At 54.1% G+C, this 14,831-nt stretch overlaps 1 protein-coding gene across 2 annotated transcripts in view; it reads right to left on the bottom strand.

The window, feature by feature from the left end:
• Positions 1-12,886, bottom strand: part of LOC138824884 (ras-related protein Rab-43) — a 29,496-nt gene extending 16,610 nt beyond the window's left edge. The window contains exon 1 of one of the 2 annotated variants that reach the window (XM_070019315.1): positions 12,561-12,886. In XM_070019315.1, the coding sequence (XP_069875416.1) occupies positions 12,561-12,758 (198 nt within the window). In that variant the 5' untranslated portion in view covers positions 12,759-12,886. Of the gene's footprint in view, positions 1-12,219; positions 12,270-12,560 lie in introns of those variants that run through there. The other variant, XM_070019316.1, reaches the window with a different exon arrangement.
• Positions 12,887-14,831: the final 1,945 nt, after the last annotated feature.

Raw genomic sequence — 14,831 nt, 5'->3', positions numbered from 1 at the left:
CATTTTTTTTTTAACTCAGGTGCTGGGAAGGAACATAGAGCTTCAAGTAGGCTAGGTACATGCCAGAAGGGTATCTATGAAAATAAACAGCAAGTGAAGTGACAGAGGTTTGAGACTGATTGGGATATACTGTAAACGTGTGACAAGGATCATATATAGCCTAACTTATGGAGGACTGATGTCTTGGCTTCAACAAGTAGCAGGAAAAAGCACATATTACCTGTAATGTATTCTCATCAAAGCAGTTGACAGTGTTACTTGAGGCTCAATTTAACCTCCAGCTTACAGGAAATATAAAGAATAAAGAAACAGCAGGCCTATAATCCTGGATCCAGGATCAAGGTTCAAAGCCAGCCAGCCAGGAAAGTCAGTGAGACTCTTATTTCCAAGTAGCCTTGGGTTCTATCCCCAGCATAAAGGGGGGAAGGGGTGGAAGAAAGGTAACAGACAAGGAATATATATCCTTAGGTTTTAGCTCCTATTCAACATAAGAAAAAAACTGAGAGAAAGAGGAGCTATTAAAAGAGCTACTTCAATTCCACAGAGCTTTAGAAAGATAAGAATTATCATATTGATTATATATACCAAGTTCAGAGCTAGATGAAGAACTGCCCTATACCTAGACACTCTTCTAATATTTCAGGACATCAGATTTTTTTTTTCCCCCAGAAATCTATGCTTCCAAAAAGAAAAAGCCAGGGCAAGAAAAACAGTACTTTGGGCTGGGAAGGTGGCTCAGTGGTAGAGCACTTGCCTTGCATGCTTGAGGCCCTGGGTTCGATTCCTCAGCACCACATAAGAAAAAAGCCGGAAGTGGTGCTGTGGCTCAAGTGGTAGAGTGCTAGCCTTGAGCTGAAGAGCTGAGGGACAGTGCCCAGGCCCAGAGTTCAGGCCCCACGACCGGACCCCCCCAAAAAAAGAAAAACAGTACTTCATCTACAATCAGACTACATCAACAGCACTGGAAGCAGTATCTTCAAAATTCTGAGGAAATTATTGTGTACTTAGATTTCTATCTTTAGCTTGGCTTACATGAAAATGAGAGAAAAAATGAAGTTAATTTTGAATCTGTGATTACTGAAAGTTTATCAGGTAGTGGGAACTGAAAAATCTTCATAAGGCCTATTAGAATTTAAAAAATTAAAAAAAAATAAATTTCAAAAAGATAAAAAAGTAAAGTGAGGCCTAGTGTGAGTAAGTTGGGTCAACAGGGGTATGTTCTTGAAGGAGATATTGAACATGGGGCATCATTTTGGACAGAGAACTGCTAATACTATGTCAGGCTCCAGTGGCCTGTGACTAGCTCCAATCATCACATCCACCCATGAAAGACCTGCCAAAAGAGAGAGCTACAGTTTCAAAACAGATGTCAAGTGCAGAATGTCAGTTGATTCAACATTTAGGAGCTGTAATTTCTCAAGGAACCAACTCTGAAAAGAACAACACCCACCTCACACGTAAGCTCTAGCCTGTTATTTCTAGTCACACTCCATATATCTTTTGTTTTGTTTCTGAGATAATTCTCACTGTCGCCCAGGCTGGCCTTGAACTCCTGGGCCCAAGGGATCGTCTTGATTTGGCTTCTAAGTAGGCTGGGACCACTGCACCCAGCTTAAAAACTCCACATTTGGGATGATGTCAACGTGATCATTCATGAACACCCAAGTGAAAAATCTCTAAGAATTAATGCTCACATACCTCACTGAAGATTAGTTTCCCATGTTTTTGGGGAAAAGTAAAGGCAGGGGCACACAAATGGAGGGAGGAAAGGTGAGCATGTGCAGACATTATATTCAATGTACATTACATACAAACTGAACTATGTAACCTGAGAGTAGAGATGGAAGGGAGAATGATAGGAGAGAAATGTAAGGGGTAACACTGATCAAGAAGCATTGTACTCATAACCTGACTTATGAAATTATAATGTTTGTACAACTACTTAATAATAGTCTTAAAATAATTAGTCTCCTTTTTTCCAACAGAAGAAAGGGAAGTTTGCAAGCTAAAGTGGTAAGAATAGAGAAGATATTGAGTGGTGTCTATTAATGACCCAGGGTCCTTATTAGGATTTCACTGGTTTCTGTTCTGAACAATAGAACACTTAGTAGGCCATGGGCTGGGAAGGTGGCTCAGTGGTAGAGCACTTGCCTTGCATGCTTGAGGCCCTGGGTTCGATTCCTCAGCACCACGTAAGCAGGGAAAAAAAAGCCGGAAGTGGAGCTGTGGCTCAAGTGGTAGTGTGCTAGCCTTGAGCTGAAGAACTGAGGGACAGCACCCAGGCTCAGAGTTCAGGCCCCACGACCGGACCCCCCCCCCCAGAAAAAAAAAAAAAAAAAGAACACTTAGTAGGACAGTCTAAAAGGTAAGCTTTTTTTTGCCGGGCATAAGTGGCTCATGCTCGTAATCCTAGCTACTCAGGAGGCTGAGATCTGTAAATCACAGTTCAAAGCCAGCCAGGGCAGAAAAGTCTGTGAGACTCTTATCTCCAATTAACCAGCAAAAAACTGGAACTGGAGCTGTGGCTCATGGGTAGAGCCTCAGACTTTAGCAAAATGGCCAAGTAAGACCATGAAGCCCTGGGTTCAAGACCCAATACCAGCACACATGCACACACACACAAACACACACATACACAAAAGTAAAATACAAGTGATCTATAAAATTAGTCGACTTTTCTTGGTTGTTCTTTTGTGTATTCTGTTTGCTGGAAGTGTTGCAGGATATAAAGCTGCAAAGAGAAAATTCCTGACCAGGAGCCAAAGGCTAGGCTCTGGTTTACTCCTTGTCATATCCAGGCCCAGAGTGTCCTGAAGATCAAACAGAGCATTGCATAAAGAAAGTGGTGAAAATCAGTAAAATATGAACACCTGTGAGAAAACACTTTTCCTCTTGCTGAGAACTCTTCATGCCCATAGCACCCAAAGAAAACCACACAGCCTCACCAGAGGTGTACAGGTCAACAGGAAGCAAAGAAAACATACAGGGTTTTCAAAGACTTACAGGTTACAAAGAAAGGGGGCTGGGAAGGTGGCTCAGTGGTAGAGTGCTTGCCTTGCATGCTCGAGGCCCTGGGTTCGATTCCTCAGCACCACATAAGCAAAAAAAGAAAAAGCCAGAAGTGGCGCTGTGGCTCAAGTGGTAGAGCGCTAGCCTTGAGCTAAAGAGCTGAGGGACAGCACCCAGGCCCAGAGTTCAGGCCCCACGACCGGACCAAAAAAAAAAAAAAAGAACAAAGAAAGGGAATGAATAAACTGGGTGCCAGTGGCTCACACCTGTAATCCTAGCTACTAAGGAAGCCGAGATCTAAGGATCATGGTTCAAAGCCAGCCTAGGCAGGAAAAGTCCGGAGACTCTTACCTTCAATAAACCACCAGAAAACTGGGAAGTGGCACTGTGTCTCAAGTGGTAGAGTGTTCACCTTGTGCTGAAGAGCTGAGGGACAGCACATAGGGCCAGAGTTCAAGCCTCATAACCAATGACAACAAAAAAAGGGAATGAATAGACAAGGGGTGCCCTAATGCCCATGTAGAGCAGTGAGGTACTCAAAGGCCTCCTGTGACTTTACCTCCCCATTATCACTCAACTGGTTTCCAGTTACTGCCCAAGCCCCCTCCAGTGCTAACACAATCACTGGAATCCAATCTCCTTCCCTTTCTTACATAGAAAACCTCCTGTAGACAAGTTAGATATGACTTTCCTCACTTTATCTACATGGTAACTAATCAGTGAGTGACCTACTCATATCAAGTAGGCTAAGCACATAAGCTTCCTGACTCCCTTTCCTACTCTCTCTTTAGGTGCTTAAGGTACACTGATGATCCACAAGGGTCAGGTCCTTAAAGGGGTTTTGCAGGTGAAGGAGACAGGAAGAGGTAACATCACATGTTCAAGGTAATAAATACATAGCAAAGCCAAGGCTCTAGCATGGTGTTGTGAAGTTCTGAAACCAGCCTTTTTCCCCTGGCTTTCACTATTCACTGCATCAGGGTTTTAAGAACCCTTAAGGAGATGGAGGTGTGGTTCTGCTGGTAGAGCACTAGCCAACGAGCCAATGTGTCAGGTTCTGAGTTTAAGTCCTGGTCTCAGGCCCCCTGCCTTTCATCCCCCACCCCCAAAATGAAGGAAAATAAGAAACCTTGGGAGGGAAGGGTTACTTGGCAGTGAGAATGGTTACCATTAGAATTAAGAACAGATTTCTGAGAGCCAGTGGCAAACACCTGTAATCCTAGCTACTCAGGAGGCTGAGATCTGAGGATCACAGTTCAAAGCCAGGCCAGGCAAGGAAAGTCTGTGAGAGTCTTTATCTACAATTAACCACCAGAAAATGGGAAGTGGAGCTGTGACTCAAGTGGTAGAGCACTTGCCCTGAGCTGAAGAGATTGGGGACAGTACCCAGGCCAGGCCCAGAGTTAAAGCCCCACAACCCACCAAAAAAAAAAAGAACAGATTTCTTCACACAAGCAGTTTGTCCTACAATGCCTTCCTTATCTAATGGTCCTTTTGCTATTTTTTTTTAATTTTTTTTAATATTATTTTATTTTATTTGAGAACATACTGTACAGAGGGGCTACAATTACATGGGCAGGATAATGCATACATTTCTTACCAAGCATTGCAGCCTCCTCCTTTGTTTACCCTTCACCTCCCTTCCCAGCCTCCCCCCTCCCCCCACCAAATTATACCCCCCTCCCCCCCCACCGACATTGTAAAGCTGGTTTTGACATGACATTTTGTACTTCTCATTGTTGCAACAGGTTCACCTGAATCCTTAAACGACTTGTTTGCCCCCATCTCCTCCACATGTTATACTGACATCAAATATAGTGAAGGCAGGGGTTACACTGTGGGGGATCCTTTTGCTATTTCTGATCAGAGCTGAAAAGTTAAACTGACTTTATTCAAGTAAGAAATGTACACAAGCAAATCCAGACTCAATTGGAAGGAGAGGCCAAACTAAAAAAAATTAAAAATAGGGGCTGGGAATGTGGCTCAGTGGCAGAGTGCTTGCCTAGCATGCATGAAGCCCTGGGTTTGATTTCTCAGTACCACATAAACAGAAAAAGCCAGAAGTGGTGCTGTGACTCAAGTGGTAGAGTGCTATCCTTGCCCAAAAGAAGCTTAGGGACAGCGCCCAGGCCCTCAGTTCAAGCCCCAGAACTAGCAAAAAAAAAAAAAAAAAAAAAAAAAAAAAGAAAAGAAAAGAAAAGAAAAGAAAGAGAGAAAGGAAAAAATAAATAAAAATAGCCAGGTTAAAAAAAAATAGCCAGGTACTGGTGGCTCACACCTGTAATCCCAGCTACTCAGGAGGCTGAGATCTGAGGATCAGGAAAGTTCATGAAACTCGTATCTCCAATTAACTACCAGAAAACCAAAAGTGGAGCTGAGGCTCAGTGCCCAGGCCCAGAGAGTTCAAGCCCCATGACTGACAAAAAAAAAAAAAAAAAAAAAGTTAAAAATAAGCCAGGGCTGAGATGTTGGCTCAGAGGTAGAGTGCTTGCCTTGCATGCATAAGGCCCTGGATTCGATTTCTCAGCACCACATAAGCAAAAAACAGTTGGAAGTAGCGCTGTGGCTCAAGTGGTAGGGCATACTAGACTAGAACTGAAGAGCTGAGGTACAGCATCCAAGGCTGAGTTCAGCCCCCACAACCTACCTAAACAAAAAAAAAGGCCAGGTACCTGTGACTCAAGCCTGTAATTTCAGAAGGCTGAGATCTGAGGATTGTAGTTCAAAGCCAGGCTGGACAGGAAAGTCCATGAGACCCTTATCTCTAACCACCAGAAAACCAGAAATAGAGCTGTGGCTCAAAGTGGTAGAGTGGCAGCCTTGAATGAAAAACTCAGAGACCAGAAGTAGAGCTGTGGCTCAAAGTGGTAGAGTGGCAGCTTTGAATGAAAAACTCAGAGACAGTGCCCACACTCTGAATTCAATCTCCACAACCAACTAAGTAATTAAAATAAAAAACTTTTTTTTTTTTTTTTGGGTCTGGTTGTGGGGCCTGAACTCTGGGCCTGGGCACTGTCCCTCAGCTCTTCAGCTCAAGGCTAGCGCTCTACCACTGAGCCACAACGCCACTTCCGGCTTTTTTCTTATGTGGTGCTGAGGAATCGAACCCAGGGCCTCAGGCATGCAAGGCAAGCGCTCTACCACTGAGCCAACTTCCCAGCCCTTAAATAAAAAACATTTAAAAATCCAAGTTGGGGATGTAGTTCAGTGGTAGAGCACTGACGTAGTAAGCATGAGCCACTGTCACTCACACGCGCGTGTGCACACACACACACACACACAATTCCTTTCACCCTACCCTGACCTTTCTTTGGGAATTACCAGAAGCAGCTACAAAAACAAAGACGTGTGGGGCCATGGGCAAATTGACAACCAAGGCCAAAGGTCCTGAAATCTGGAGGCTAAGACCCAAGGGCAAAGACTTTCACCTCTATGAATAACAGATCAGACCCGAAAGAACCTCAACAAATAGACAGCAAGCTTTGACAGCTGAATAAGGGGTAAGATTCTAACAAGGCTGACCCTAGTTGCTGCAGGCTAGTGTGCCTGGTGATTTGCAAAAGTGACTTTACATAACAAGCCTTTTTGTTGTCCCAGATAAAAGGGAATACAGCAGCATTCACAAGGGTTTAAGGCTTGAGAGCCAGCTGAGATTTCCTGGGGGACATTGTGATCAGCGAAATGGGGGGGGGGGGGGACAGGCTAAGACATTTTATGTGGAAAGTGGTAACAGCAGCAATAAGCAAATAAATCCAAATACTAGTTTACATTTATATCTTGTTTTCCTTATAATACATTTAACAAGAAGTAGGTAATATAGATTGCTTCTGTTAAGAGTAGCTTAGAGGGCAAAGGAAAAAAAAGGGATTTTTTCCCCCTATGTATCCATTTAAGTGTTCCAAATTTTGGAACCTGAACCATGTAAATGAGCTATCTATTCAAAAACACATAAAGGAGGCCGGGCACCAGTGGTGAGATCTGAGAACCAAGGTTCAAAGCCAACCCAGCCAGGAAAGTCCATGATACTCATCTCCAATTAACCACCAGAAAACCAGAAGTAATGCTGTGGCTCAAAGTGGTCGAGCACTAGCTTTGAGCAAAAAAAGCTAAGGGACAGAACACTGGTGCTGAGTTCAAACCCCATGACTGAACACAAGAAAAAAAAATAAGGAAATTTTAAATTATTTTAGGCATGTCCATTATTTTTCAAAATTAGGCAGAATGATCAAGTCCCATTTCACGGATGAAGAAGTCTGAGGCACCAAGCAGAAAGTGGAATTACTCAAGGTTGTGGCACGGGTTGAGTAAGGACCAAGCCTTCAGACTCCTGATCTAATGTCTGTCTTTCAGAAACGCCACAATCAGGAAGACAGTACTCAGACTTACATTACAATTCCAGTCCAGGGAGTTAGAACCAAACAAATGCATGAGGGAACAGGAAATAATGACCATGCAGAAAGTTTACTAACTAGCACAGTAATTGATAAATACCCTTAAACTCTTTGGGTGCCAACACTTACTAGTGAATAACTTTTGTAAAACACCCTAGTCTACATTTTTCTTTTGGTGAGTGCAACAGGCACATTGCATTTTCACTAGATTCACCCACATTCAGAATCTCGTGGTCAACTTTATAGGCTAAGAGTTAATCAGAAAGTGGTCAGGTGTAAAAATAAGCACTGGGTTTCGCCAGATAGACACTGTGTTCAAATCCTGGTTTCACCAATGACCCATGAAAAGCCCTAGGTAAGCCGGTCACTCACCTTGGCCTCAGCTTCCTCTCTATAAATATTAACCAGTATACAGGTATATATGAACACCATGTGCTAGTGCATCTCACTGGATACAGGAGAAGACATATCAGATAATTTTAAGTCCAAATAAGTGCTATGAGCAGATACAATAATGGAAAAAGAGGGTCTGGGAGATCAGGAAAGCCCTGTCTAAAGAGGTTACATTCACACTGGAACCCAAACAATGAACACAACAAGTACATAGGGATCTGGGGACAAAGTATGACAGCAGGGGAACAAGCACAAAATTCTCGAGGCAGGAACAATCTTGCATGTTTAAAGGACAGAGGGCTAGTGATGCGAAAAACAGAATGAGAGGCACGGTGAAGAAAAATGGAGTTGGATATTATTAATTATTGGGCTGGATATTAATTATTGGGTTGATATTATTATTAATGGGCTGGATATTACTGTTACAGTGGCAAGTGACTATGGGGAACAGTAATTAATTTAATTACATTTAGCAGCAAAACTCTTTAAAAGCAAATAACAAGTGAAACTTCTTCAATATGCAGCTGGTAAAAGTGGTAGTATTTAGGCAGGCTGGGAAACTAGTTAAAGCCTCTGGGCTTCAGCCTTTTTAGCATTCCCAACTCACCTCAATGTATATACCCCTCAGAGGAGCTACATATTCTCAGATGATCTATTTCTAAGGTTCCTCAAACTGTTATGAAATCCAGCATCAGAGCTGGAGGTATGTCTGAGTGATAGAGTTCACATGCCAGGCCCAGGTCAAACTGAGGGCTGAGCATGTGAACTCTAGCCATAAAAAGAATAATACAATTATCATTATCATCCTGCATGTTATTTGTAAACTGATTTGTTGGAAGGTAACTCCTTTGCACAACTACTTCAACTATTAAGGATAAAAATACAATTTAAAATAATAATAGTGTCCTCCAGCAACCAAACACAGTCTTTCAGAAAGGTAACCACCGTACCTTGGAGGCCTCATAACTCTTACTCAGCCCAGGCTGCCTCTCAAGGAAGCAATCTGGAAGCAACTATAAAGAAAAGAAATAATGGGCTGCCCAGGTCTGCACTGCACAGCCCATGGGTGGGTACACAGGCCACCCGGCTCCACATGCCACAGGTAAACAGGGACCCTGCAGCCAGCACAGAGCCACCACACCCCACTCCAGATGCAGCCCAGCAGCTGGCCAGGCCATCACTGCACTTTCAATGTGACTGCTCGCAACATCAGGAATACAAATTCAGCCACAGAACCCTGTGGGGGTGGTCCTGAATAATTCAGAGCTCCCGGCCTACACCTTGCCCTTTCCTACACCACGAAAACCAAACTGCACTGAAACTCCAAAGACTACAATATTGCAAAGCAGAAGTTTCTGCTGACCCAGTTACATCTACTCTAGAGGCAGTGAGGTCATAAAAATGCCTTTGACTTACTTAGAGAGACAACATCCAGAAATGACCCCAATTTTTACAGGGGCAAAAACAAAGAGCTAATTATCCTGGCCAAAGGCAACAATAGCAGGCCTGCAGCCTGGGGAATAGGACCCTTAAAAAAATCCCCTTGGGAGCTGGGTGCGGGTGGCTCACGCCGGTCATCCTAGCTACTCAGGAGGCTGAGAGCTAAAGATATCCCGGTTCAAAGCCAGCCTGGGCAGGAAAGTCTCCAATTAACCACCCAAAACCCGGAAGTGGGGCTGCGGCTCAAGTGGTGGAGCGCTCGCCTGGAGCTCCGAGCTGAGGGACAGCGCCCAGGCCCAGAGTACAAGGCCCACGACCGTCCAAACAAAAAATCCCAATGGTAGAGATCTACAGACACCACCGCGCAGCGCAGCGCCGAGAGCCCCGAGGCAGACCCTGCCCCGCGCGGCCTGTGCCCCTGGAGGTGAAGCACGGCCTCCCTGCGCACGGCCCCGTTTCCGCTTCCGTTCCTGCACCGGGAGACACTGAAGCCATCACGAAGGATTTCCGCACCGTTCAATTCAGAAAAGATACTGGGCGCCCCGTGAGCGAGGAGCACACGGGCCGGGCCGGGGGGCAGGGAGGGCAGGGGGGAGGACGGGGGCAGGGGGGCCGGGCCGGGGGGCAGGGCAGGGAGCGGGGCACGGGGCAGGGCAGGGAGCAGGGGAGAGGACAGGGGGCAGGGCAGGGAGCAGGGGAGAGGACAGGGGGCAGGGCAGGGAGCAGGGGAGAGGACAGGGGGCAGGGCAGGGAGCAGGGGAGAGGACAGGGGGCAGGGCAGGGAGCAGGGGAGAGGACAGGGGGCAGGGCAGGGAGCAGGGGAGAGGACAGGGGGCAGGGCAGGGAGCGGGGCACGGGGCAGGGCAGGGAGCAGGGGAGAGGACAGGGGGCAGGGCAGGGAGCAGGGGAGAGGACAGGGGGCAGGGGAGGGAGCGGGGCACGGGGCAGGGCAGGGAGCAGGGGGGAGGACAGGGGGCAGGGCAGGGGGCAGGGGAGAGGACAGGGGGCAGGGCAGGGAGCGGGGCACGGGGCAGGGCAGGGGGGAGGACAGGGGGCAGGGCAGGGAGCGGGGCACGGGGCAGGGCAGGGGGCAGGGGGGAGGACAGGGGGCAGGGCAGGGAGCGGGGCACGGGGCAGGGTAGGGAGCAGGGGAGAGGACAGGGGGCAGGGCAGGGAGCAGGGGAGAGGACAGGGGGCAGGGCAGGGAGCGGGCACGGGGGGAGGGCAGGGGGCAGGGGGGAGGACAGGGGGCAGGGCAGGGAGCGGGGCACGGGGCAGGGCAGGGAGCAGGGGAGAGGACAGGGGGCAGGGCAGGGAGCGGGCACGGGGGGAGGGCAGGGGGCAGGGGGGAGGACAGGGGGCAGGGCAGGGGGCAGGGGAGAGGACAGGGGGCAGGGCAGGGAGCGGGGCACGGGGGGAGGGCAGGGGGCAGGGGGGAGGACAGGGGGCAGGGCAGGGAGCGGGCACGGGGGGAGGGCAGGGGGCAGGGGGGAGGACAGGGGGCAGGGCAGGGGGCAGGGGAGAGGACAGGGGGCAGGGCAGGGAGCGGGGCACGGGGCAGGGCAGGGAGCAGGGGAGAGGAGAGGGGGCAGGGCAGGGGGCAGGGGAGAGGACAGGGGGCAGGGCAGGGAGTGGGGCACGGGGGAGGACAGAGGGCAGGGGAGAGGAGAGGGGGCAGGGCAGGGAGCGGGCACGGGGGGAGGGCAGGGGGCAGGGGGGAGGACAGGGGGCAGGGCAGGGGGCAGGGGAGAGGACAGGGGGCAGGGCAGGGAGCGGGGCACGGGGCAGGGCAGGGGGGAGGACAGGGGGCAGGGCAGGGAGCGGGGCACGGGGCAGGGCAGGGGGCAGGGGGGAGGACAGGGGGCAGGGCAGGGAGCGGGGCACGGGGCAGGGTAGGGAGCAGGGGAGAGGACAGGGGGCAGGGCAGGGAGCAGGGGAGAGGACAGGGGGCAGGGCAGGGAGCGGGCACGGGGGGAGGGCAGGGGGCAGGGGGGAGGACAGGGGGCAGGGCAGGGAGCGGGGCACGGGGCAGGGCAGGGAGCAGGGGAGAGGACAGGGGGCAGGGCAGGGAGCGGGCACGGGGGGAGGGCAGGGGGCAGGGGGGAGGACAGGGGGCAGGGCAGGGGGCAGGGGAGAGGACAGGGGGCAGGGCAGGGAGCGGGGCACGGGGGGAGGGCAGGGGGCAGGGGGGAGGACAGGGGGCAGGGCAGGGAGCGGGCACGGGGGGAGGGCAGGGGGCAGGGGGGAGGACAGGGGGCAGGGCAGGGGGCAGGGGAGAGGACAGGGGGCAGGGCAGGGAGCGGGGCACGGGGCAGGGCAGGGAGCAGGGGAGAGGAGAGGGGGCAGGGCAGGGGGCAGGGGAGAGGACAGGGGGCAGGGCAGGGAGTGGGGCACGGGGGAGGACAGAGGGCAGGGGAGAGGAGAGGGGGCAGGGCAGGGAGCGGGCACGGGGGGAGGGCAGGGGGCAGGGGGGAGGACAGGGGGCAGGGCAGGGAGCAGGGGAGAGGAGAGGGGGCAGGACAGGGAGTGGGGCACGGGGGAGGACAGAGGGCAGGGGGCAGGGGGTAGGGGCCGGGGGGCAGGGGAGAGGACAGGGGGCAGGGCAGGGAGCGGGGCAGGGGGCAGGGGTGAGGACAGGGGGCAGGGCAGGGGGTCGGGGCCGGGGGCAGGGGTGAGGACAGGGGGCAGGGCAGGGGGGTCGGGGCCGAGGGTCAGGGGGCAGGGGTGAGGACAGGGGGCAGGGCAGGGGGTCGGGGCCGGGGGTCAGGGGGCAGGGGAGAGGACAGGGGGCAGGGCAGGGGGTCGGGGCCGGGGGTCAGGGGGCAGGGGAGAGGACAGGGGGCAGGGCAGGGGGCAGGGCAGGGAGCGGGCACGGGGAACAGGCGGGCAGGGCAGGGGGCAGGGCAGGGAGCGGGCACGGGGAACAGGCGGGCAGGGCAGGCGGGCTGACGTGGACAAACTTCTCATTCATCACAGACACGCTTACCCGGCCGCCGCCTTCGCCGGGGCCCCATGGCAGCCACATCCTGCCGAGTCCGCCGGGCGGCCGCGGCGGGTCCCCGCCCTCCGCCCCCCCCGCCGCCCCCCCGCCCTCCGCCCCCCCGTCCCCCCCGCGGCCGCCCGGCCAAGGCTCCGCCGCCCTCACCGCAGCCGGCCGGGGGCGGGGCCGGGCCGGAAACTGACGGAAACTTTGGGCCCTCGGGCCCCGCTCGGCCCCGCTTCCCGGCCGAGCTCCCACCGCGGGCGCGCGCCCGGAAGGCGGCGGGAGGGCAGCCGCCCGGCCGCGCGCGCCCCGGCAGCCCCCGCCGGACCCGCGGCCCGGCCCACCTTGACCCGCTTGCCCTGGATCTCCAGCGTCTTCATGGTGAAGTCCACGCCGATGGTGCTCCCCTGGCGCTCCGAGAAGGCGCCCGTCTTGAAGCGCTGCACCACGCACGTCTTGCCCACGCTCGCGTCCCCCACGAGCACGAGCTTGAACAGGAAGTCGTACTGCTCGTCCTGCTCGGCAGGGCCCGGCCCCGCCATGGCCTCGCCCGGCCCCGGGCCCGCTCCGGCCCGCGCGTCGACGGCGACGTGGAACCGCCGCACCTGAACCCGCTGCGCCGCCGGCCGCCGGCCGCCGGCCGCCTCCCGCGGCCCCGCCCCGGCCGGCGCCCCGCGGACTCGGCTCCGCCCCGGCCCGCCCCTACTCCGCCCAAGGCCGGTCAGACGACGACGACCGCCGAGCTCCGTCCTAAGCGGCGCCTCGCAGCCCCCTCAGCACCGCCCGGACCCAGCCCTCAGCACATGACTCCGCCCCCAAAACGTGCTCCCGCAGGGCCCAAGCCCCGCCCCTCTCCACTCAGCCCCGCCCCTTCCCGCGCAGCATCTCCCCTAAGCCCCGCCCCAACAGCGCCTCCGTCCCGCCCTCAGCGCCGTCCCCTCCCCTCCAGGTCCTCCCTTTCCCTCAGCACCTCGGCCCCCAGTCTCCGATGCTCAGCTTTACCCCTTACTCCGCCCTCGGTACGCGGCCCCGCCCCTACCTCCCCGGAAGCCCGCCCGCTTGTCCCCAGCCAGCCAGCCCCGCCCCCCGGCGGACTCCGCCCTCGGCCCCACCCCCAGGCCATCCACCTCCCCGGAAGCCCGCCGCTAGTCCCCAGCTAGCCCCGCCCCCCGTCGGACTCCGCCCTCGGCCCCACCCCCAGGCCATCCACCTCCCCGGAAGCCCGCCGCTAGTCCCCAGCTAGCCCCGCCCCCCGGCGGACTCCGCCCTCGGCCCCACCCCCAGGCCATCCACCTCCCCGGAAGCCCGCCGCTAGTCCCCAGCTAGCCCCGCCCCCCGGCGGACTCCGCCCTCGGCCCCACCCCCAGGCCATCCACCTCCCCGGAAGCCCGCCGCTAGTCCCCAGCCAGCCAGCCCCGCCCCCGGCTCGGGCTCGAGGTAGCTTTGCTGGCCCAGCCCCGGCCCGCGGGGAGCCCCGACTCCCAGGCCTGCCTCAGCGCCCAGCCCCGCGGGATGCCGTTGCCAAAGGACAGCCGGCCAAATGAGCCAAGTGGGTGAGGCTGGTCCGGGTCGAGAGGGAGCGGAGGGGAGGACCAAACACCTGGGAGAAGCTGCAGTGGATCAGGTGGTACCCATCGCCCAGAGGGCTTCCCTGCTCCCCAGACAGTGGCCCTGCCATACAGCCATACAGCCCACCATACAGCCCGCCATACAGCCATACAGCCCGCCATACAGCCATACAGCCCGCCATACAGCCATACAGCCCGCCATACAGCCCACCATACAGCCATACAGCCCACCATACAGCCCACCATACAGCTATACAGCCCACCTGGAACACTACTTCATCCAACAAATCTGATGAATGCCTGCTTCCGGCCAGGTTCGGTGCTAGGACCTTGGAATGAGTCAAACTCTCCAGCAGAAAAGGAAAGGCACCCTTCCAGAAGCTTCAGCAGACCCTGGGGAATAGGACACCACTCCACTGCCCGAGTGGATAAGGAGACAGAAGCTAAACCCATGGGAAGGCAGGATGGCTTGTTCTGAGACAGTCTGAACTCCCCTCCCATGGAGCTTTCCCATGGGAAAACCCCAGCAGCTGTAGGCAGGAAACCCTGACATGCCACCAAAAGGAATTCTTTGTTATATCAGGCAGAAGTGGGGAATTGCAGTGGCAAGCAATGTCTTCCCTTCCCAGACTGAGACAGAAGGTATGGAAAATTTCTAATACTAGACCTGGCTCTGGCTCTGGAGGACTGGGAATACCTCCAGCTCTGAGCTGCAACTCACAGCGAAAGGTGGAAGAGGAATCCAGGAGTAGGCAAAGAGGGCAGAGGAACTTGGACAGAGGTAGATGTGTTGAACTGGCTTTGACTGCCTTCAGCTGGGAAGGGAGGGAGGCAAACTGGTCTGGACTGGATTTTATGAAAAGGCACCCACCATTTGCATCTGTGTAATACTGAAAGCATTATAAACTGGACTGTTGGTGCAGGGAAGGTGGCTCAGTGGTAGAGCGCTTTCCTAGCATGCATGAGGCCCTGGGTTCAATTCCTCAGCATCACATAAGCAGAAAAGCCAAAGTGGCACTGTAGGCTCAAGTGGTAGAGTGCTAGCCC

Source organism: Dipodomys merriami, unplaced genomic scaffold, assembly GCF_024711535.1.
Source record: "Dipodomys merriami isolate MVZ:Mamm:240054 unplaced genomic scaffold, mDipMer1.0.p SCAF_13, whole genome shotgun sequence".
NCBI lineage: Eukaryota > Metazoa > Chordata > Mammalia > Rodentia > Heteromyidae > Dipodomys > Dipodomys merriami.
The sequence above is the reverse complement of the archived record's forward strand: the minus strand, read 5'-3'. Positions and strand labels throughout refer to the sequence as shown.